At 41.6% G+C, this 25076-nt stretch overlaps 1 protein-coding gene across 5 annotated transcripts in view; it reads right to left on the reverse strand.

Annotated features, from left to right (window-relative positions):
- Positions 1–2235: 2235 nt before the first annotated feature.
- The window catches only part of DDX60 (DExD/H-box helicase 60), a 47287-nt gene continuing 24446 nt past the window's right edge, over positions 2236–25076 (reverse strand). For 2 of the 5 annotated variants that reach the window (XM_060278688.1, XM_060278689.1), the window contains exons 20-38: positions 24661–24776; positions 23648–23790; positions 23356–23465; positions 23152–23256; positions 22888–23010; positions 22390–22517; positions 20282–20434; positions 15996–16134; positions 15536–15688; positions 13398–13502; positions 12434–12634; positions 11583–11687; positions 10239–10380; positions 9784–9905; positions 8670–8817; positions 7039–7181; positions 5293–5444; positions 4533–4595; positions 2238–3140 (exon numbers count right to left, since the gene is read on the reverse strand). In XM_060278688.1, coding sequence (XP_060134671.1) covers positions 3041–3140; positions 4533–4595; positions 5293–5444; positions 7039–7181; positions 8670–8817; positions 9784–9905; positions 10239–10380; positions 11583–11687; positions 12434–12634; positions 13398–13502; positions 15536–15688; positions 15996–16134; positions 20282–20434; positions 22390–22517; positions 22888–23010; positions 23152–23256; positions 23356–23465; positions 23648–23790; positions 24661–24776 — 2451 coding nt within the window. In that variant the 3' untranslated portion in view covers positions 2238–3040. Of the gene's footprint in view, positions 3141–4532; positions 4596–5292; positions 5445–7038; positions 7182–8669; positions 8818–9783; positions 9906–10238; positions 10381–11582; positions 11688–12433; positions 12635–13397; positions 13503–15535; positions 15689–15995; positions 16135–20281; positions 20435–22389; positions 22518–22887; positions 23011–23151; positions 23257–23355; positions 23466–23647; positions 23791–24660; positions 24777–25076 lie in introns of all 5 variants that reach the window. The other 3 variants (XM_060278686.1, XM_060278687.1, XR_009558143.1) reach the window with 3 other exon arrangements.

Below are 25076 nucleotides of genomic sequence, written 5' to 3' on the forward strand. Positions count from 1 at the left end.
TATTATTATATAAAATGGCTGTCATCTCCTGGTGGCATCTGAGAGGTGGATAAGTACTCTGCTACCACAATACTCCTACAAATCCTGCTCTCCCACATTCATTTTTTAGGGAGGCTCTTCAATGACATGGCTCTGGATCAAGTATAGGTACCGGTAGCAAGTCAGGCATCTTTTTTTTTTGCCCCAATCCCAAGACGGTCTGTCCTTTGTTCTCTTTCAGACACAAACTTCCTCTCCTGCTTACCTTCTACCTTAGGAGGGTCTACAGCCATTTGCTTCTGTGTACCCCATTGCCTTAATTTACATTACAAAGCATGGGCGTAGGCAGGGGGGCAGGAGGGGGCAGCTGCCCCCCCCCTAGAAGCAAAAAATTAATGTATTTTACAGACCATAACCAGCACTTTTCCCCTCCAAAAACTGAAGTGGAAAGGGCTTTGCTTTAGCAAGAGCAGCTAAGTCTCCGCGTGCTGGGGGGGGGAACACAGCTGTAACAAAAACACATCAAATAAATAAAGCAAAGTGGCTACCAGTAGTTAAGCAGTTAAGACAATGGAGCATATATCCCCAGGCAAGATTCGATAGCTGACCATTTCACCCTATTGTTCTTAAGTGGGAGTTGTTAATGAGCATTCAGGAGCATTAAGAGTTCTATTTAATGAGGGTGCAGACTCAGAGGATTCAATTTGACTAAGGTGGCTCTGCAAGGCTAAAAGGAAGTGAATAAGAAAGGGGGGGCTGTAGCTTTGACAGACACAGTGATGTTTATAAAAAGCAGTGGTGTCCCAGTCTGCCCCTCCTCCTGCATCTGTATACTGTAAATCAGGGGTGGCCACCTCCCAAGAGACTCTGATCTACTCACAGAGTTTAAAATTGGGGGGTGATCTACCCCCTTTTGGAGGGTTCAGGTCAAAGCTGTTGAGTTTTTTTTAAGGAAGGGAAGCCCTGTTTTTTTTGGGTTTAGGTCAAACTTGTTGAGCTTCTTTTAGGAGGGAGGGAGGCCCATTTTTTGTTTAGGGCTTTGTTTAGTTTTTTTAGGGAGGAGGAAAATTTTGGGTGAGCTTTTTTTTTAGGGGTGCCAGTGACCTACCAGTGATCTACCACAGACATCCAGTGATCTACTGGTAGATCACAATCTACCTGTTGGACGTGCCTGCTGTAAATCAAGCAGAGAGAAAGCTGCTTACAAGGCTCCTGTACATGCAGAGTTCCAGCATCACAGCGTCACCCAGAGGCACCCACAAATATGAGTTATCCCTCTCTATGTCTTCCTTCCTTCCCTCCCTCTTCCATCCTTAATAAAATATGGGGGGGGGAGATAAGCCCCACATAGAAAGCCCATCAACATGGGGGGATGACTTTCAAATACGGTATTTACCAGTAATTTGGGGGGGGGAGGCACCTAGGCCTCTAGGAGTTGGCTGCTATGCCTAGGAGTAGGACAATTCAAGAAAGCAGAATGATGCATATGCTATGGTAATATATCAATAGAATCATAGAATTGTAGTCGGAAGGGACCACAAGGGTCATCTAGTCCAACCCCCTGCAATGCAGGATTTTTTTCCTAAGGTGGGGCTTGAACCATGGTTGAAATATTATGCTGATATGCAGCAACGCCTTGGAGCCATCTTGGCTGCGGCCGTGCCTTGCCTTGCCCGCCCTGCCACCCCCTCTTGCCTGCCCGACCCTCCCGTCCTCTCCAGCCAAGCAGGGTAGCCGCCAACGCTGCCAGCCCCAGAAGCACAAGGTGGCTGCTGCTGCCGCCGCCACGATATCATCAGGCCCGCTGGCCCTTTAGCCCCGCCCACATTCCCACTTCGTGGCCCCTCCCCTCCCTTGGCCCCGCCCCTGAATGACCATGGCTTGCCCCCCCCCCTAGTTTTGATCCTGGCTACGCCCCTGTTACAAAGCAGATACTTAACAGAGCAGGCGAAGCTATTGACTTAGCAAACAAGTTGGTCTGACCATTATGGTACAGTAGTCCCTTTTTCTGCAATAATCAATCTCACAGGGTTCAGAATCACATGATTGGAAAACAGACTCCCCCCCCCCAACACCCATTTAGACTAACTCCTAACTCATTACACTATCAACAACAGCATGGCAGGACAAACCGATACCTGTTTATTCAGAAGTCCCACTGTGTTCACAGGTTTAGTTACAGGTAGGTCTGCCGTGTAAGTGTTCATGCACATGAAAGCTCATACCAATGGCAAACTTAGTTGGTCTCTAAGGTGCTACTGGAAGGATTTTTTTTTTATTGTGTTCACAGGATATGTGCAAAGGATTGCAGCCTAAGAATCACAACGTGTCATTGTTGGACAATTCTTGTTTTGCTTCTCTCACACACAAAGATAAACCAGACGTGTTAATAGTAGGGCAGCAAAATCTTTTTCATCAGTTCACTATATATTAGCAGTATCTATTCTTAATAAGCTCCATAAATTCATGCTTCAACAAAGCCATGATCCTGCTTATATCTCCCAGAATTGTATCACACATTGTATAATTTGGGGAGTTTTCAATATCCTTCCCAAATTGCAGACATGGAGGGTTGGTGAAACTCATCAAAGGGAGTTTACTTTGTTGCTTGTTGACTTATTTGTTAGGATTTAAATTGTCCCTAATTCTATACAAACAGGCAAAAACAAAACCCCCAAGAACTAAAACAAGCATTATTTATTTATTCATCTTCCCTTCACCATAAGGTGCCAGAATAGGTTACAATAATTACAAAACTAATTTAAAAACATATAATGTGGCCTAACAATATACTTCTCAGGTGTTAAAAGTCAGGGCAAAGAGGTGTGTCTTCAACTACCCCTCCCTGTGTAGTCATTTAAAAATAGGCATGCTAACCTATCAAACAGATACTACATATTCATTCAACCAATTTAAAATGTAAAAATTTTAAATGACAGCACCCCTAATCAAACAGATACTACATATCCATTCAGCCAATGTAGAATGTAAATTTGATACAACTGCAAACTGTTATCCCTTCTTACAAAGCATCATATTTTTGGTGCAGGCATTATTCCAGTTACACAACGTTCAGTTTCTGCCAGTAGTTCAGACTTAATTGTTCAAAGGCGCACACGACGTTATCATCCTCTTTGTCGCAAAGTTCACGCAAAGAGACACTGGAATGAGAAGCAGAATAAACAATAAAATGCTTTTGCGAGGAGGAGGGGGTGTTATACACCTTCAACCCTGAAAGCTGCTTTGTTGTATTTCGTAACATTTTTGTGCCTGAAGTAGAGCCCACACGAAACTATCCACCATTACGCTAGGCGTAATATTTTGAAAAGTATTCATGCAGCATTCAGCTATCAGTTCTGGCCTTGATTCCCCCCATGGTGCTTGTTGAAGTCCTGCTACATGATTGGGCCAGTCCTGTGTTTCTTTTTGGTTTACCTGAATTCAGCATCTATCTAAAATAAAATAATTTTTTTTTTTTTTTGTTGCCCCTAAGATCTGACTCTTGATGTTCAAAACATGGTTTACCATGTAAAAACTGGTTGGATATGTTTGAGAATGATGGGCATATAAAGTCACCCAGACTACTCTCTACACCTATAGCAACAGTGGAGGCACCATGAGGGGAAATTTGGGGATGTGGGCACAGAAAGAGCAAAGTATATTTTTGTGAGGCAAGTTGGAAAGATATACAGTGGGAACTCGATTTACTAATTTAATCCGTTCCGAATGCACACTCGTAGGTTGAAAACTTTGTAAGTTGAGTTTCCCATAGGAAAAGCGGTTTCCCATAGGAATGCATTGGAAACAGAAAAATTCGTAAGTCGAGGAAACTGCATCTAGCCGCGAACGGGTTTTCCATTCGGATGTCGGAAAAATCGTAAGTGCGCGGCCACTTTTTCCGCTCGTAAGTCGAAAACGTCGGATGTCAAGGAGCTCGTAAGTCAAGGTCCCACTGTATAACAGTATATGTTCATGTCAGCAGTCCAGCGGGGGGGGGGGGACGGACGGACCTGGTGCCAACCCAGGTATGATAGGTATCCGTCTACTGACCTCTGTTAAATTGTTCTAAAGAACAAGAGTAAACAAGCAAGACTTCATTGCATACCTCAGAGGTTTTCAACCTTTTGGGGTCCACATCTCCCTTGACCAACTACATTCTTTCTGTGGCACCCTCGTGGGGCTCAGGAGCCCAGCTTTGTCACCCCTTGCCTGCAGAGCTGGCAGCCCTTCACTCCTTTTCGAACACTCTCGCTTGTGGAGTGTTCCCTCAGCCTCCTCCCCTCTCCTTGGGAGTCCTCTGGGAAGCAGCAGCTGCCCCTCCTGATCTCTGAGCTGCCCCCCTGCCCCCAACGAGAGGTGCCTCCTCCCACTGCCCACAGGGGCCTGGAAACCACCCCCTGGCCAGCCCCAGAAGCACCATTCACCTAGGGAGCTTGTAGCCAGGGCTGCTGAAACAAACAGCTGTGCAAGCTTTCGGAAGGCAGAGATGCAAGAGGGCATCAGAGGAGGGAGGGAAGGAAAGAGGGCACACTGACTGAAAATCACTGGCATACCTGATGGCTTTAAGAGCAAGGCCAAAGTCCTTCAATAAAGCATAGGCTTCTCCTTCATGTATACTAAAATTGAAAGGAAAAGTAGGTTAGCAGTGTTATATTTCATGTACTTTTCTTGTTCTTAATAGCCTTATTCTCCAAGTATTAGTCTAATTCTCTTTTAAAGCCATCAAAGTTGGTGGCGATCACTTTCTCCTGTGCGTGTGAGTTCTACAATTTAGCTAGTGTGTGAAGTATTTTATCTGTCCTGAATCTTCCCACATTCAGCTTCGTTGGATGTCCACGAGTTCTAATGTTATGAGAAAGGGAAAGAAACTTTTCTCTATTCACTTTCTCCGTTCCATGCTTAATTTTATAAATATCTATCGTGATTCCTCTTACTTGCCGTTTCTCAAAAGATTTCTCCCCGAGAGGTTTGTAGGACAGCAACATGAGAAGGGGTCTTTTCTGTGGTGCCTCCCCACTTGTGGAATCCTCTCCCCAGGAAGGTTTGCCTTATTTACATATCTTTAAGCGCCAGGAAAATCATTCCTCTTCTCATAGGCTTTTGGCTAATTGAACCATCTATGGCCTTTTAAACTTGGGGGCGTGGGTACTTTTCTTGTTTGTTACTATGTTATGCATTTTTGTGTTTTTATATGTTAAACCACCCTCAGATGAAGAGTGGTATAGAAATTTAAGAAAGAAAGAAAGAAAGAAAGAAAGAAAGAAAGAAAGAAAGAAAGAAAGAAAGAAAGAAAGAAAGAAAGAAAGCACCCACCTGTTATCCTGTGCCATTGCTGTCAGAGATCCATGTTTATAGAAGTCGAGCACATATGCATTAAGTGGAATCATTCTTCCCTGATTATCACATATCTTTGAATAGAGGACTGGGATGTTTGCATCACTAATGCCTATTGTGCGCAGTATGACCTGCAGAAACAGTAGAGCAGCGTCCCTTTTTCATACTACTCAGTTACTGAGCAACCCCTAAAGCTGCCCTGAACTCAGATGAGATCCCAAGGGCAAGTTTCATGTGCTTAAGGGGAGAATGGTTGCATTTAAGGCCACATCTGCAGTATACACTTAAAGCACCATGAAACCACATTAACCACCATTGTGGTCCCAAGAATCCTGGGAACGGTAGCTGGTTAAGAGAGCTGAGAGCTGTTAGGAGACCCCTATTCCTCTCACAGACCTACAATTCCCATGGTGGTTCAACAATCCATTTCTTGTTCTTGGGTAACTCTGGGAATTGTTTATGAATTTGTGCCTTTAGAAAACAGGGGACACACAAGCACAAAATAATCTATCATCCATGAACTTATTTTCATACAGTATTTCCATTTTGGTGCTGCTGTGTAATGCCAGGTCAAATGATTCACAAGACTGCTGCCATTCATGACTTGATCGTGGATGGTGGAATTGACCTGGCGTGTGTAACAGAGACTTGGTTGGACATGGCCGATGGGCCTGTTCTTGCTGCTGCTTGCCGCCAGGTTTCTCTTACTCACAGCAACCCACATCATGTGGGCGGGTGTGGGTGGGTGTGCAGTGATCTTTAGGAAGCCATTAGCTTGTGCCAGGTGTCCTATTGGGAAGACCCAGTTTTCTGAGTGCATGTTCTGGAAGCTGGGCAATAGGGGAAGTACAGGATTCCTTTTAGTGTACCAACCTCCTCACTGCACAAAGGATTCCTTGCATGAGGTGCTTCAGGTCATGGTAGATGTTAACATCCATGCCAACACAACCTTACCAGGGGCTGCTCAAGACTTCATGGAAAGCATGGCCTCCATGGGACTGCCCCTGAATAAGTTTGGCCCAACCCATAGCCGCAGACATTGCTTAGATCAGGTGTCCACCTCTATGGACGTGGATGATCTTTACTTAAAGTGAAACAAAATAATTGCCATGGTCAGATCACTTCCTGGTGCAACTAGACTAGAGTGTTGCATGATCTGGTTATCTTCCGCTTGGACTACTGCAATGCACTCTACATGGGGCTACTTTGAAGATGACTCGTAAACTGCAACTAATCTAGAATGCGGCAGCTAGACTGATGATGGCAAATGGCCACAGAGACCATATAACACTGGTCCTGAAAGACCTACAGTACATTGGCTCCCAGTACGTTTCCAAGCACAATTCAAAGTTTTGGTGCTGACCTTTAAAGCCCTAAACAGCCTCTGCCCAATATACCTGAAGGAATGTCTCCACCCCCATCGCTCAGCCCGGACACTGAGGTCCAAGCTCCAAGGGCCTTATGGCGCTTCTCTCACTGCAAGAAGTGAGGTTACAGGGAACCAGGCAGAGGGCCTTCTCAGTAGTGGTGCCCATCCTGTGGAACGCTCTCCCATCATTTTTTTTAATATATGCTGTAAGCCGCGCAGAGTGGCTGGGGAAACCCAGCCAGATGGGTGGTGTCTAAATAATAAATGTATTAGTAGTATTATTATTAGTATTACTATATGCTCTTGAAATCGTTCATCAAACCTCCAGTTTACACTTTATAATCTTTACCACTTACATTGTTGACAGTCCCTGTGTGCAGTAAATCAAATTCTGTATTTCCTGACAGGCACACAAACGGTGAAACTGCTGTCCTTCCTTCATCACAGCTCATTAGGTGAGATGCAAGCGGTGAGTCAGGTGGTTCTTTACTTGAAAACTCTAACAAAATGATTAAAAATGTGAATTTATCAATGGGTGCACAACTCTATTATAATTGGATGATAGAGGAATGAGCATAAATATAGAAAACATATATTTATACTTTATATATACTTGATGATTGAAGTCCTCAGATCTCCCATTAGATGTGACTAGAGATGTGAAGGCCCGGGGAAAAAACCAGAAAAAATCCCCCCAAAAAGACGGGTTTTCCCTGTTTTTTTCCTGAAGCCTTGTTTTTTTCTGAAAAATTGGAAAAAATGAAAAAAATGAAAAATAGATTATGGAATGTTTTATTTTAACATGATGAATAAAATATCTTAAGATAAGGGGTTCAAATAATTTGTATATCATTTTTAAAAAATATGTATGTATCAGATTATTCTAATTTCTGTGAGGACAAGTAAGTCCCAGGTTACAAACTGAACTCTCCAATGCAAGAACAGGATACATTTCTTCCTTTAGGAGGTGCTGTTGTCACCAGAAAAGAAAAAGGTTTCAGTTTTGTTTTTGCATGCGTGTAGTATGCATTGGTTCTGTGAAAGGGTAGAGAAGGTTGTTTCAATCTGAGCAAAACTTCAGTTTTTAGAAGTCCATAATAACTGTGATAATGACAGACACAACAGAGTAGATAGATGCAGAAGCAGAGACTGAAACTGATACTGATCATTACAGCTCAGAAAATTATTCTGATTAAATTTCATGCCCATTCATTGAAATTTATTCCCACTTCCTTCTTCAGTTCTTTTTATGATAATGTTTTTTTAAATACTGTTGAGAGGAAATATGAATAATTGTTACTTCTGGATTTTTAAAAATTGTTTTGTGGAGGTCTTTTTGTTGTTGTTCCACATAAACTAGTAAACAGTTCAGGAGATGTTGCTCCATTTGTTACAAATACAAATAAATATTATTTTAAAAGTAAATTCTGTTTGTAATAATAGTTTGGATAAACTATATTTTTAATATGCTAGTTGTGATAATTCTATGCCCATTAAAATTGTCCATAGTTATATTTTATGTTTCTAAAGTAACAGAATGACTTTGAATCTGGAAAAGAAAAAAAGAAGTGCTAATATAGCATTTTTTTCAATTTTCCCAAAATTTTTCGTTTTTTCCCAAGCTTCAAAATTTCTGGAAATTTTACATCTCTAGATGTGACCATACATCCTTGTGCTCTTTTTTGTCCCTATTGAATCTAAGCCAAAAGATGTGTACTTGAAGCAATCACATATCCACCCACTGCCTACCCATGCCTCCATTCCTACCTTTCTTCTGCCCAATCTACCTCCAGCATGCCACCTTTCAAACTGTACTTCTTGCAACCCGCCACAAGTTGCATTTCTAAGCCCATGTAGCTTCCCAGGGACTCCTCTGGGATCACAAGGCTGCTCAACCAGTGGAGCTCTCCCAATGGACCTTTGATTCCTAAAGGCTTCAGAACTGCAGAGTTTGTATTTCAATGAAATTCAAATAATGCCTGCTTACCAAGTTCTGAAAGTGGAAGTTTATATTCTTGCTGCATATCAGCCATGGTGGAAACTATCTGCAGAAACTGTCCAAAATTCTCTTCTATTTTGGAGTTGTACTCATCCAAAGCAGCAGCAAAATCTTCAGGGAGATCCTCAAGAAACACCTAAAGACAACAGAATAGTTGCTTGAGAGATAAATAATAATTGTCAAGCCTGATTTAAAGCTTTTAATCAGAAAATTTATTTAAAAAAACAAGGACCACAGAATACAATACAGTGGTACCTCTACTTACGAATAACTCTACTTACGAATGGTTACAGGTAGGTAGCCGTGTTGGTCTGGGTCGAAGTAAAATAAAAAAATTCCTTCAGTAGTACCTTTAAAGACCAACTAAGTTTTTATTTTGGTATGAGCTTTCGTGTGCATGCACGAAAATTTGGTATCTGAAGAAAATTTGGTATCTGAAGAAAATTTGGTATCTGAAGAAGTGTGCATGCACACGAAAGCTCATACCAAAATAAAAACTTAGTTGGTCTTTAAGGTGCTACTGAAGGAATCTACTTACGAATGTTTCTACTTAGGATTTTTTCTACTTACGAATTTTTAGATAGGGTTGCTTCGACCTACGAATTTTTTCTCCCAATGCATTCCTTTGGGATTCGACTTACAATTTTTTTCGACTTACGAATGTGCGTTCGGAACGCATTAAATTCGTAAATAGAGGTACCACTGTATCTAGATCACCAAGAGGGCTCTAGTGACTTCGGCTGTATTGCTGCAAAATTTATCTCATAATCCAATCTATGTCACAGAATTAAGAGTACTGTGCAATACAAAAGGTGCTTACGTGTATCTTTATGCCTTACTTCCATAGTATAAACTTAATTTATCATTCAAATTGTCCACATAGAATCAAAAAATGCAAGGGAGGAGAGCAGTTTCCAAAGAGAATTAAACAGCATGTGGATTCTTCTGTTCAACCTTTGATCAGTAGTTACTGGGGTTTCTTTAAATCACATCATTATCTCAATCTTTTGCATCATCCGCTCATCTTTGTACCTTCTGAACAAAGGCGGCCAATGTCCTTCCCCACATTTTCAGTGGCAAATAAACAAGCTTTTGATCTTACCTTTGATTGGTAAAACGTCCTTCCAGAATTAAGGACAACAGCTGGTATCCGCCTTCTTCCAAAAAGATGTGCTAATACTAGCACCAGTTTTTCCATCACATCCTGAGAGAAAGCTTGTGGTCCTGTTTGGTACAGAAATCCACATTATTACAAATTAATCCTTCGGGAGTGCACTCTTAATGCTTATTTGCATCTGTGACTTTACCTGCCCACAGGTGTGGAGGAGATGGGGGGGGAAACAGCCTCCTGGTCAAATTAGGATCTCTGTTGGTTTGGTCTTCATCTATTAGTTACACTTATGAACATTGACAAGGCAAGGCCTTCCTCACTCCCCCAACCTGAAGCGGAAGTGGTCTCCAAAACAGGATTGAATAGAGTAAATCTCTCTGCCCATTCAAAAGCAAAGCAGAGAAAGAAGCAATTGGTGCTCTTTCTCTGTGCCCATGTAAACATACCTTTCTTGCTTCGTTGACACAGCTTATGGAATAAGCCTTTCACGAGAAAATCAACTAGTACAATATTGGAAGGTTCATGATAGTGCAAATGAGTCACAAGTCCAGTAAATCCTGTAGTATTGCCTTCCCGATCCACATATCCCTAAAGTAAGAAAACACTGTATGTATTCAGATGATTTCCACCCTAACTCATGAGAAAATTGCAAAATACATTCTTATTTTAGTCATGGTGTAAACTTGGGAGCTGAAAATAGAAACTCATGTTTGTGCAGGATAACCATATTACAGTGGTCACAGAAGATTAAGAGTTGGGCCTCAATTTGTTCCAGAGCACATTCACGCACTGTTTTGAGTACTGAAGTACTAAGCACAAATCTTCTAAACTTACTGTTTATAAATCTGGGCCAGAATGAAAACTTCTAACTTTTTTCAGGAATTTTGGTGGGAGGATGGGGGGGGGTTGATCCATTAAACTTGGTGGGAATGTATTTCAGGGAGCAGGGTTGAATCATTTTGGTGTGGGACATTTTTTCCTATTTTTGAACAAGGGAAAATATAGTTGTTGGTGGAGGCACAGCAATGCTTGAGCTCTTGGAAGCCACCATTTTTCTATTCCCAAAAGAGTTTGGAATGATACTGCATTGTGTTAGTTCAGGTGAATTATTGGGGAGAAAAGAGGAGCATCTCTACCCCCCTCGTTCTGCCTGGACACTGAGGTCCAGTACCGAGGGCCTTCTGGCGGTTCCCTCATTACGAGAAGCCAAGTTGCAGGGAACCAGGCAGAGGGCCTTCTCGGTAGTGGCACCCGGCCTGTGGAAGGCCCTCCCATCAGATGTCAAAGAGAAAAACAGCTACCAGGTTTTTAGAAGACATCAGAAGGCAGCCCTGTTTAATCGATTATTTTATTTTTTCTGTTGGAAGCCACCCAGAGTGGCTGGGGAAACCCAGCCAGATGGGCGGGGTATAAATAAATTATTATTATTATTATTATTATTATTATTATTATTATTATATAAAATGGCTGTCATCTCCTGGTGGCATCTGAGAGGTGGATAAGTACTCTGCTACCACAATCATGGGCAGAAACAAAACTACATCTTTCCCTGAAAGGAAGAGGAAGGCCTCCGGCCTTGCTTGCCATCCCCTACCAAAAGATACAACACATCTGAACATTGACAAAACATTACACACCCACATGGTTTTATCACCTTCAGGATGGTGAAGTAATCATTTTTCAGCTCTACAAAAACAAGGCTATATCAACAAAGGACTCTGCACACCAAAGTGTAGTACTCCATAAAAGCCAAGACCCACTTGATTAAATAAGAAGACTTGGAAACTTACCTCCTTCACAAGAAACTGTAATGAAAACAAAAAATACAACTTTAACATCTTGACGGCCCTTGGTTGTTTGAAGGCTAGAAGGGAATGCTTCAGTAATGACAGGACCTTTGGGAAGGGAAAATGGATTAATACATTTCCATTGCAGCTGGTTGAAAGGTTTGTTACAAAACTGGCACTGGGCTTAACATTGATTCTTGATATACCAGAGTATGGTCAAAGGAACTGGCTGAGAAATTAACATGTCAGGCCAGCGCAGCAAAGGGCAAACACAATCCCTATTCCTTTTCTAACATATAGCAAATGTTTATTGAATGCATACAGTAAATTGTTCAGACTGTGGTAGGCATCTACCCAACGCTCATGGGAAAATGTGGCCTGACCTTTTAGAGTAATCAACTAAAACTTTATTACATAGCATGACATTACATCGGGACAAGGTATTTGTTGTTTACTAATGTAACAATAGTTTTCTTAAAATGTATCTTCCATACCATGAAAAATAAACAAAAACATTGAGCATTAGCATTCAGTGTTTTTCTTTAACTTGCAGAATGAGTTTTGAAAATGTGTAACAAAATGCACCGGTTAGAACATTATCAGGAAATTAGATGTTAAATTTAGGCTGCAATTTGTAACACTTTCCTAGGTATTTACTCTTACTGAAGTCACTGGGAGTTATTTCTAAGTAGACACATTTAGGAACACCTTGTTAAATTAAGCTCGGAAGGAGTCATACATTGTTTTCCAGTGCAATCCTATGTCTACCAGAAGTAAAACCCAATGTGTTCAGTCCCATTGGGTGGGTATAGGATTGCAGCCTCCATTATATAAGGATTGTTTCCAAGGATTACCTTAGCTTTTGCATCCACTTTATCATCTGCTTTTGAAGCCAACAGCAGGAGTCTCAGTATCAGAGAAATACTCAAAGGAAACTGTCCTCGAAGTTCAGGTACATTGGATTTAATTAGCTTCTGTATTTTAGGCAATGGAATGTCATAGAAAAAGACATCACCCAAAAAGTCTTGACCTCGTCGCCCAGCGCGCCCAGACATCTATGAAGAAGCAATCAAAGTCAGAAATCGCCGAAGTAAATAATCGAGCAAATTTTGAAATCAAAGCATTTAAGACTGTAGCAGAGAAGCTATCCATATTGAATGACAAACATGCTCTTTTTTTCTTTATCAGATAGATAGATAGAGGGATGGGGAGAGAAGAGGCAAAGTCATTCCTAGCAAATCCCAGGGGTTGAATGATAACGCTTTATGGTCTATACTTGTGGGCATCAATTTCCCTTCAGTGCTGTGTCTGTGAGGGCAGGAGTGAAACAAACTTGAGTCAATTCACTTTACCTGCAAGACCTAAAGTCTCAGTTTCCTAAAGGTCCTCCATACCCAATACATCTGAGACTAAACTACAGATGACTTTAGTCATGCAAGTCTGCTCTTGGAAACAGTGTTGTTTTTTAACACAAAGCCAGCACAGGAGGCCTGATTTGGATCAGAACTGCAACATGGAGACACGGGTAGTAGTGGCTAGTACCCACTGAGAGGGCTAGGGGCAGGGAATAGGGAAACCAGCAGTAAGTGCAGCCAGAGCCAATGATAAGCTAAGCCAATTCAGTGCTACTTATAGCTGAGTTCTGTAAATGTTGCACTGAGACTAAATATCCTTCCATATTGATCTCTGCGTGTTTGTGGGTCATTGATGCAATAATAATAATGCATTAGTTGTGGATTCATACTGGACTCTCCACCCATTCCACTCTCCAAAAACAGCCATGACCTTTTGACTAGTCCTAAAGATTAATCTCATTACCTGCCTATAGTTCAGAGCATCCAAATATACAGAATTCTGTACAAAAACAACAGATTTACATGGCATGTTGATTCCCAAAGCCAAGGTTCCTGTGGCAGTCACCACCTAAAAGAAGAAGAAACAACCAGTGGCAATGCAAGTAAGTCCTATTCAGCTTAATGAGACTTGCTCCCAAGTATTTTGGTGTAAGGGTGCTGCCTTCATTGTTTTAAAGGATGGTAGTTAACATCAACTATCAGTGTTAAGACCATAATAATGCTTATCCATGCAACACAATGCAGAGCTACATAAAAAGGTTTTTTGGGGGGCGCTGGGTGTGGAAGGGGGAGATATTAATAAAGAAGCATACTGAAAAATACTGGCAGAATCTGAACTCCAGTTACTGGGGTTTGCTGATATTTAGTTAGATTCAGATTCTAGTCCACCTTTTATCAAAGTCCTACAGGGTACACTTGTATACAGTGGTACTTTGTAAGGTACTTCAACTTACGAATGACTCGACTTGTGAATGTTTCGAGTTACGAACAGAGTTCCGTCCGCCATTTTGGATGCGGAGGTCCGTTCGGAATGGATTAAATTCATAAGTCGAGGTACCACTGTATATTTTCTTAATAAAGTGCAATCAAGAAAGCATCACTCTCTGTGGTCTAGGGTATCAAGCATGTTATTTTTGAAAAGCCTCAACTTGTTTTCCATTTCTCATAGCCCCCTAAGACCCATGGAAATATTAAGGGGAACTGACCCAAGGACACGTCTGCACTCTATGCCATGTTCATACAAGTTGGCCATAAAACCACAGAGGCTGGAGGAAGAGCAGAGTCTCTTTTCAAAGCACCCAAAATATTAAGTGCTTTCCTTCCATAAAACCACCTCCACCCACCAGCCTGAAATTTAACATCAGATAATGTCAGTATTACCATGAAAGAATGAAGACCCAAGTATATAACTTGTATAGAGCAAAATCAAAATTAGCAGGCCAGTTATTAAATATAACGCTGGTCATCCCTTTAAAGACATCAACAATTTTAAATGAGGCCTAAGTGGTGGGAAGGAGAAAAGGTAAGTTATGCCAGTCAACCCCCTACCTCCCCATTCAGCTGTCACTCATTCCTTTTTCTGCCAGTTCCCTACACTTCAGTAGGGCAGCTATTGTAGCCAGTTTAACAAGGGAAGAATATTAGGATCAACACGCCATCCCTGGATTTACAATCAGTGCTGGATTAAGCCCTGTGGAGGCCCCTGGGCAGTCGAAATCTCGGGGGACCATCGCAAATTATCACCTAATACTTTTTTATTTATTTTACCAACCAACCATTTTAATAAACCCATTTTATTACACAATACTATTTTGATCTGTTGTCTTAAGACCCCTAAAAAGCATGGGGCCCATAGGTTGGTGTCTTCTCTGCCTATTAAGTAATCTGACATTGCTTACAATCAAGTTAACTTGACTTTAACGGTCAGGAAAAGGTTTAAATAAACCTATGACAAATAACTTTGAAGCATACAGAGATAGTAGGTGATTGGCAGTATTAACAAGGCATGTATACACATAGATTACATATGGGGCTACCTTTGAAGGTGACCCGGAAACTACAACTAACCCAGAATGCGGCAGCTAGACTGGTGACTGGGAGCGGCCGCCGAGACCACATAACACCGGTCCTGAAAGACCTACATTGGCTCCCAGTATGTTTCCGAGCACAATTCAAAGTGTTGGTGCTGACCTTTAAAGCCCTAAACAGCCTCGGTCCAGTATACCTGAAGGAGCGTCTCCTCCCCCATCGTTCTGCCCGGACACTGAGGTCCAGCACCGAGGGCCTTCTGGCGGTTCCCTCGCTACGAAAAGCCAAGTTACAGGGAACCAGGCAGAGGGCCTTCTCGGTAGTGGCACCCACCCTGTGGAATGCCCTCCCACCAGAGGTCAAAGAGAATAACAATTACCAGACCTTTAGAAGGCATCTCAAGACAGCCCTGTTTAGGGAAGCTTTTAATGTTTGATGGATTTCTGTATTTTAATATTTTGTTGGAAGCTGCCCAGAGTGGCTGGGGGAACCCGGCCAGATGGGTGGGGTATAAATTATAAATTATTATTATTATTATTATTATTATTATATACAAACTGAAAATTGGTAAACCTGCAGAAATCCCTTTCTGAAAAGCATCTCCACCATTTGCCTCCCTTTGGCGTCCAAAGCAGAATGATGATACCCAATGCCTCTTAGAGCCAATGCTTGCAGTTCTATCTTCTTTCTCGAGTATCTTAATCGATGAAATATCTTGATCAAAGACTAGTGGAAGAAAAATCTTAGTATGTAAGAACAGTAGATGTTTCAAAGCAGCTCGTCATTTCTAGGATTGCATAAATAAATTTAAGTAGACTTTAACTGAACACGTTAGAAAACCTTTGCCTATGTAATTTTACATTTTTTTAATCATTAATTTGGAGACAATTTCATAATCTCAAATATACTTTGGACATCACAAATATGAACATAGTAGTCTGTTTTACACTATTTGATTTTACATGTCTCATTTTTAATGAAGATCAAAGTCATTTTTATTTTAATACTGGAAATTAAAGAGCTTTAAGCTCACCTCATCATCAACAGCATGTTCATTTGCATAGGTGCAGTCAGAAGGAGTTTCAGAAATCTTCTCCAGTTGCTTCCTTAGGATATCAAGCTCAGCTCCCCAAACTAATTGTTTGCCATAGTTACGGACTTGTTTAGTGTCACTGCACAGAAGTACAGATAAATTACCAAACAATTTTTCAACATTTCCCTGTTGCCATATGTCCTCTTTTCCCAGGACACATCCTCTTTTTCATGGGTAGAGTCATCATAGCGATCCAGCAGAAGTCGGCAAATGTGTCCTCTTTTTTTGCTCTTCAAAATCTGGCACCCCTAATACGTGTATGTATGTGTACAAGAGTGAAAGAGACATACAGACAAATGTAGAACTCATTTATTTGGGCCACTAGCCTTCAAAAGTCATGGTAAGTCACGGTTCCTTTGAACAAGCAGTCAGAACATTTTCTTCTCATTGTGGGTTTGGTTTTTGGGTTTTTTTCAGAAGGAAACCATGATCTCAGGTTTGGACATGATGCTGAGCAAAGCTTCTTGCTGCTCCTCCTAGAGAAAACATGAAGGGACAGTAACTGGGCAGCAAGCACTAGCATGCTGCTGGTCCATGTCTTGCTAATTCATGCCAAGCCACTAACTATGGCTTATAGTAGGGGTAATCTATGTGCTGACCTCCAGATATTGTTCAACGCCACCAGCCCTAGCCAGCAGGGCTGATAGTCAGGGGTGATGGAAGCTGCAGTCCATCATCCACAACTAAAGGACTTCCTCTGGCTTACCATGGAATGCAAAAAAGGTCACTTGAAATCTAATAGATTAGTTCACATTTACATTTCAGGCAACAACAGGAAGTGGAGAGGTGAGGCAGCATTGATGTTAGGACATTGGTGAGGGCTGACTCTATTGGTGCCAGATTCTATTGGTGCTTCAACAAGGCCCTGATTTCACTGCCGCCTGACCCCTCACCATCCTGGTAAGTGGCGATGACTCCACAACCATCTCAGTGTGAAATTTCTTCTTAGAGGATTTATACTCGGATCATAGAAGCACATGGGAATCAAGGTCATCATGTGATTGCAGCAGGGCTGGCTGAGGATCCAATGGATCCCAGGCTGGTCCAGCCCCTCCCTATCCTTGGACCATCCTGTTTTAAAGCTTTCTGCTGGCTGCCAGCAGCAGGGATCCTACCAGCTGCACGGGCACCTGCACACTGGATGGAGGGGAAATCTGTGGTACCAGAGTGGTGCTACTATCACTTTGCAGGTGGCAGCTGGTATGTGTGGGGGGATACTTTGCCTCTTCTCCAGCCTGGGGAAAAGGGGATTGGAATTGCTTTGCCAGACACCCAACACAATGTGTGCAGTACATACAAATGGTTTCAAACAGTTAGGTCTGCTCCTTTTTCAGATTTTTTCCCCAATCTTTTTAGATTTAAAAATGTATTTGCTCTTGTTAACTTTTCATGTGGTTATCTTCTAAGGAGCTACATACTCTTTCAGTCTAATGTTCTGGTCTTTTAATGAGCGCTCACACCTTCCTTTGTGGGCGCCCTTTCCGGGACCGCGAGCAGCACTTAAGGCCACGTGGGACCCACCAACTGGTTGGCCTGGCCCGCCTCCCTGTGCTAGTCATTGGAGGTTCACGCCAAACCTTAGTTAGCGAATCAGCCCTGCAGGGAGGCGGGGCCAGTTGCTTAAATAGGAGGCGGAGCCAGCAGCAACCATGTGGTTTGCTCCGGAGCTTCAGGGAGGAGATTTCCAGACTCGTTGTGGGACAGAACAGTATGTTGGGCCCCATCCTCCTCTTTTCACTCATCCTTTTAGTTTACAGTGGTACCTCAAGTTAAGTACTTAATTGGTTCTGGAAGTCCATACTTAACCTGAAGTGTACTTAACCATTGAAAGTAATGGAAAGTGGATTAATCTGTTCCATACAGGTCCGCGGAGTACTTAAACTGAAGCGTACTCAACCTGAAGCGTACTTAACCCGAGGTATGACTGTAATTTCCCCTCATCCACCTACCGTATATTTCCGTCTATAAGATGCCTCCATGTCTTATCTGAGTTGGGGGACTCAGATTTAAGAAAATGGGGGGGGGAGAGATATAAGATAAGATATCTTTATTGTCATTGTCCCCTTGCGGGAACAACGAAATTACTCGGTTGCTACATCCACTCAGATAAAGCATTCCGCATAATCCAAAATTACAAAAACCTAATTAAAAACAGTAAATATAATACAAAATAATACAAAATAACAAGTAAAATAAGATGACTTCAAAGTCCAGGCTTTCCATTTAAGGCCAAAATTGCTCTAGAGAAGAAACTGTTCCTGAGACGGCTCGTTCTTGCCTGCATTGTTCTATATCTCCGTCCCGATGGCAGGAGCTGAAAGAAATGGTGACCAGGGTGCGTTGGATCTCTTGATATATCTAGTGCTTTTCTATGGCACCTGGTGGTGTAAATTTGTTCTAAGGTGGTGAGTGAGCAGCCAATAATGCTCTCTGCTGTTTTAATAATTCTACACAGCCCTGCTCTGTCCTGGGAAGTACAGCTTCCGTACCACACACATAAACCATACATGAGCACGCTCTGTATGGCACAGTGATAGAAGGCAAGCAGCAGCTTTTGTGGAAGATGGTTTTTCCTTAAAATTATCAAAAAATACAGTCTCTGCTGCGCCTTCTTCACAAGCCCCCTTGTATTCACACTCCAGGACAGATCCTCCTGTAACTCAATGCCTAGAAATCTAAACGTTACTCTCTCCACACAAATTCCGTCATTCAAAAGTGGCTGGACCTCGTTCTTCTGTCTCCTAAAGTCCACCACAAGCTCCTTAGTTTTCTTTGTATTTATGAACAAGTTGTTGACTGCACCACTCTGTCAGCCGCTCCACCTCATCTCTATACTCAGTTTCACCCTCCTTATCAGAGATGAGCCCGATCACGGTTGTGTCATCTGCAAATTTGACAACCCTATTTCTAGGGTGATCAGCGACACAATCATACGTATAAAGAGTATAAAGGAGCGGACTAAGCACGCATCCTTGTGGTGTTCCTGTGTTAGTCCTAAGCATGTTAGACATATAAGGGCCCAACCGGACCCTCTGGGAGCGATCTGAGAGAAAGTCCAGTATCCACCCACAGAGTGATAGCGGGAGCCCCAGATTTCCCAATTTAGTTATCAGACGTCGCGGTAGAATGGTATTGAATGCCGAGCTGAAATCTACAAAAAGCAGTCTGGCGTAGCTCCCCCGCTGCTCCAAATGTGCAAGAACAGCTTGGAGGGCAATCACCACGGCATCCTCTGTTGATCTTTTCGTTTTGTAGGCAAATTGGAATGTGTCCAATCCCTCTGGTAGGCAGGCAATGACATAATTTCGTACCAGCTTTTCAAAGCACTTCATAATTATGGGTGTAAGTGCTACTGGACGAAAGTCATTCGGATTCTCCGGATTGGATTTTTTTGGTACTGGAACAATAATAGAGGACTTCAGGCAAGATGGGACAGTAGCCTGGGCTAGGGATCGATTTAAAATCCCAGTGGAGACTCCTGCTAGTTGGTCTGCGCAGTCTCTTAAGACTCTTCCAGCTACTCCATCTGGCCCTGTAGCCTTCCTTGAGTTGATTCCCTTCAGCACCTTCCTCATCTCTCCTTCCTCCACTTTGAATACCACATTCCTTTGCACCGATGATGGCGACGGTGGTGATGGTGGCCTAGACTCCGCAGGTGTTGCTGCAGATGTTGCTTCAAAGCGGGCAGAAAAGACATTCAACTCCTCTGCGAGGGATGCCCCTCCCTCGTCCACCAAGGAATATATCCATGTATAAGATTCCCCCTAATTTTTGACATTATTTTTTAGAGGGGGAAACCTAGTCTTATACACGGAAAAATATGGCAATATTGAAATCTTATAAAAATATGAAAATGTGGGAACAAAAGATCAATTATTACATGCTTTCTTATCTGCCTTTCAAAAAAGAGATATTTGCCTAATAATATGGAAAGGGCAGGCTTACCTGTGATCACTTACAGCTGAAAGGCAGAGAGATGCCACCTGCAAATTGGTAGATGTTGTTTGCCACAATTATGAAATTATTATCAAACTCAGTTCAAGGAGGCAAGATAATAAAAGGGGTTAGTAATCCTTTTGAAAATGGGGGTCTTTCTTACTTTGTTTTATAAAGATAACAATTGTATCTAAAATGAGAATACTTATTTGATGTGATGTATCCAAATACAGCTTTTTACGCGATAAAAGCTAATTTTGAAAAGAAAAGAAAAGGTTTATAACACTTACTTATTTTGCGCCATTAAATATTTTTCTCTCTTTTTACATTTTTTTGTTAGCCATTCTTCTTTTTCAGAACCTCGGATGGGCTTTTTACTTTGCTTCTCTTTTAAGAATTTGCAGACATCGTGAGCCAAACCTTCCACTCCATGAATATTGAATCTTTAAAAAGAGGTGTTTCAACTACCGTTATTTGCTGGTCATTAGATCCCTTACCATAAGATTATATACATGACTATTTCGAAATAAGTCCCACTGAGTTGAATGGGGCATTTACCCACATAGGTAGGGATAGGATTGGAGTCTTCTACAACTGGGGAACACTGGCCTGCAAGCGCTCCAGCTGGAGAACAGCCTTTACCAAAGGTGTCATGGGCATTGAAGACATTTGAACTCAGGACGCAAGGGAGAAACGTGCTAAGAGGAAGGCACGCTTGGCAAATTCACACCGTGATCAACTCCCGCCTGGAAACCAATGTCCCCACTGTGGAAGGATGTGTGGATCCAGAATTGGCCTCCACTGTCACTTACGGACTCATTGTTAAAACCGTGGTTATGGAAGACAATCTTACTCGGCTACAAGTGATCGCCAAAGAAGAAGAAGTTTCTCCTGAAAAGTCTCATTAGGCTAGAATATGTTTAGGTAAGCTTTAAGTACCTTGTAGCTTCCATAGGTCTACTGTTAATAAGTAATGCCTATGAACTTGCATGCAAATGAATACCTATTAATAATTAGGGCTGTTACTAGATTTAAAAATAAAATCTCACCTTTATCATTTAATGAATTAACTACATGTTCTAAATTTTCATGTGCATAAAATCCAGGTGGCGAATGCTGCTTGGGAACTTGCTTCTGAATTACTCTAATGGGCTGCAATGGGCTCTTTGACTTGTATACTCTCTCAACACTGGAGTTGCTGTTGCCGCGAGGTCAGAGCTGTGTTGGTGCACCAGCAGAGCTGATACAGTACCCCTGCAGGTTCCCCCACCTATCCCTGACCTCACTGCCACCCTTATTGTTCCAGTAAGTGGCAGCGGTACAGCTCTGAGGAGGCTGCCAACAAGACACCACCTACAGTGCTGGCTACCCCGTGGAAGGGGTAGAAACTGTGAAGGTAACCAAGCCATTAGCACAACATGCTTACCAGGTTTTTTGGGGGGAGGGGCCCACTTCCTTGGTTTCTGTCTTTATCCCACCCAACAGAGGCCTACAAGCATTCTAATTGACCCTCTTCTATTTGTATGGACATGCTGCTCGTCCCCAACTCTGACAGTGCTTATGGTGTATACTAGGCACATCCAACAGGTAGATTGTGATCTACCAGTAGATCACTGGATGTCTGTGGTAGATCACTGCTAGATCACTGGCACCCCTAAAAAAAGCTCACCCAAAATTTTCCTCCTCCCTAAAAAAAGCTGAACTATGACCTGAAGCCCTAAACCAGGCATGTCAAACCTGCAGCCCTCCAGATGTTTTGGCCTACAACTCCCATGATCCCTAGCTAGCAGGACCAGTGGTTGGGGAAGATGGGAATTGTAGTCCAAAACATCTGGAGGGCCGCAGGTTTGACATGCCTGCGCCTAAACAAAAATGGGCCTCCCTCCCTCCCTCCTAAAAGAAGCTCAACAAGTTTGACCTAACCCCCCCCAAAAAAACAGGGGTTCCCTTCCTTAAAAATACTCAACAGCTTTGACCTGAACCCCCCAAAAGGGGGTAGATCACTCACAGTTTTTAACCTAAAGTGATAAATGCATTCAGGAGGATTTCCATTCACCGTAGATACACTCGTTCCTATGCTAACGAATTCAAAATGCAGCGATCAGCAAAGGCAGACAAGGAAAGTTTACGGAAGTGATTATAAAGAATCCTCTCAAAAAATCAGTTACAGAACCACTTCTGCTGAAACAGCATTTTAAAGAGACTTTATAATAGTCTGTATCTTAGAGGGAAGAACTTTCATTATGAAGTTTAAAATAATTGCTGCCTGACCGATAGTTGTTTTTGTTTATGTTTATTGTTGTTCTCTGCCCCAATTCCAAATTCAAATTATCCACTTCATTGGTTGTGTCAATTACCTATACAAGACAGACATATATACTTCCATTGTCTTACTTACAGGAAAAATAGTGCAGGCAATTTATCCATCCGTTTTAGCTTGTCAACAAAATGAGGAAAGTGTTTTCTCATCTCATTTTCAGAAGAAAAAGTAGACTGAGGTTTGAGCAGCTGCAGCACTGTTTTCCCCTATGGGTTAAAAAGGGTAACAGCAATGAAAAAAATTTCTTTTCCATTTCTGGATGAATTTTTGGGGGTAATAATAATGAATAATGGCACAAGAAAGTACAGCACAAGGTTAATAGTGTTTCAATCTGAGGAGCTGAGTTCATTATCCTAAAACAATATTTGGTGCAGAGAATAATATATCTTTGCTTTGCTGCAGTTTCCCAATGCTTTCTAAATTGCAAAACTAAAACTGGGGTGGCGGTCTCCACCATTCCTCCTCTGCCCAGCCCGACAGCCAAGTAATAGACTGAAAATATTAGAGAATATCTAAAGCCTTTAGAAAATAAAAAGAAGGATGACACACAGGTAGGGAGAAGGAAATAATAAATACCTTCTTACTGCAACCATGTTTAATCCACATTTCTAGTTCTTCTTTCAGCTGTTTCTCATAAGTTCTTGCATCAGCCTTTGTGATAACCATTTTGTCCTTAAAAAACTGCTCAGGATCCAGTTCCTTGACATCAAAGATCAAGGGGGAAATAGTGACCACAACTGTGTTCTCAAATAAATAAAATAGTATCTTCTTTTTTATATAGGTAGCAATTGCTCTGTATAGTTGCAGATAAACATATATATGTAAATAGCATGTACTTACATTCGCCTTTGGCCAGTTTGTCTTTGCCTTTACCATAACGTCATACAATATGACAGCTTCTCGGGGAGAAAGAGAAAGGTCCATGGGAAAGCCGTACCTCGCAATCTGCAATGCCAAATAAATAAGCAAGTACTGAGTAGCATGTTACAAATTTCAGTGGCTATGCGATTTCTCCATAATATCCCAATGTGATCTTAAACTTACATGTTCCACCGTTAATGCAGCATAGGGATGATAGTGACGGATAGTGAAGTCACCATCGTTTAGGGAACATACATACTTTTCTAAATCATTGTATCTCTCTTCATATACCACTGAAAGCAGAATAATAGGAAATAAGTGATCTGGTAATATTTAGGTTATAAAGCCTAACAAAAGCCGCTTTAAACTCCAGGGTCAACCTGATGTGGATTTTTGAAACTCTCAAGATTTAAGAAGATAAACAAAAAAAAGTAATCTCTCTACTATTATAAGAGTTTTGATTTTGGGTACATACCTAGCTTAACTTTGTATGATGTATTTTGTGTTCGGACACTCTGCTTCACTTTTGCTCCTTTCTTAACAGAAGTGGAATGGTCAGAATTCTGCGCTATTACAGCTTCAGTACGTTGCCAGTATCTTTTTACTGACTGTAGCCATCTGTTAGGAAGGAGGAGGAGAATTGCATTCCCAGTATAAACACAGTTCTTTTGGCTCTATCTATCTCAGTAGCAGCCCATGCAGAGCCACAGAGCTGCCTTCCTGGCAACAGATGAAGATGATGATTAGGCTGACACACCAAAATGGCTCCTAAGCAGCTTACAAGTATAAAATCAATAATAAAACCCATGCAAAAATTAAAATACACAATAAAATAATTCTACCATGCATTAAAAACATCCATAATTAAAATATGCAATTAAACAAACCAGTTTAAAAGCATAGCAATTAAAACAGGGGTTTTTTTGTGTGTTTTAAGTTTCAACAATTAGATCAGAAGGTTCTAAGTTCAGGGAAATGATTTCATCAAGAGCAAGCAGAATTCCTGTACTCATGGAGCATCTCTTATTTCAGCAGGGAGGGCATTCCGCAACACCGCTGCCGCTAATGAAAAAGCCAGCCATGTTGGTGGATTAGGTGTCCTTTGATGTTCCTCTCCAAGGTTCCTATGTGTGTAACTAGCCCACGAGAGTTGACATAGCATGGCAGTTAAGATAGTGAGATATGTTCAGGTTTGGCTCACTATCTGAATAACACTGTCCTACCTCATAGAACTGCAGTAAGGTTTACTAAGAGGTGCATTTGAGTAAAGTGATAAAAATGCTAGGAAACGTTTCTATAAATGTTAAAAATTATTAATTGTGCTTATGCAATCTAAAGGTTCCACATTATCCTTGACGTATGGAGACCTGCAAATTTTCACATCGTGATCTGCATGTTTAGCTGCAGTTTTAGACACAACCCTAATCTAGTTGATACAATACTTTCAAAGTATGTTTCATTATCATTCAAAATTTTCACCCATCTTACTCAGCAAGTTGTTTGGGGTTGCTTATGGTTGCAGAGAGGGCCAAAAACGGACATCTAATCATAACCAGAAGATGCTCCCAAACTTCTGCTCCAATTTCACCTCCAAGACAATGGACCTGAGGAGGAAAAATAGGCCTAATATATTAATGTTATATAATGTGGACATGTTTTTATTCTTTTTAGTACAGAATAGTTGTACGGCATGCTTCCAAAATATCCCAAAATATTCCAAGGACCACGTTCAGGCTTAGGGTGACTGTACATCAAGTTTATCCATCACCACACCTATGTACCCAACACCTGTAACAGTGAATGGCAGCTGCCAATGTATACAAAATAATATAAAGGAATACACTCATCAGGTCATTAAACAATACAGGCTAACTCTGTTCCTGATAGCAATTTAGTCCTTTCTG

Source organism: Zootoca vivipara, chromosome 9 (assembly GCF_963506605.1).
Source record: "Zootoca vivipara chromosome 9, rZooViv1.1, whole genome shotgun sequence".
NCBI classification, from domain to species: Eukaryota; Metazoa; Chordata; class Lepidosauria; order Squamata; family Lacertidae; genus Zootoca; species Zootoca vivipara.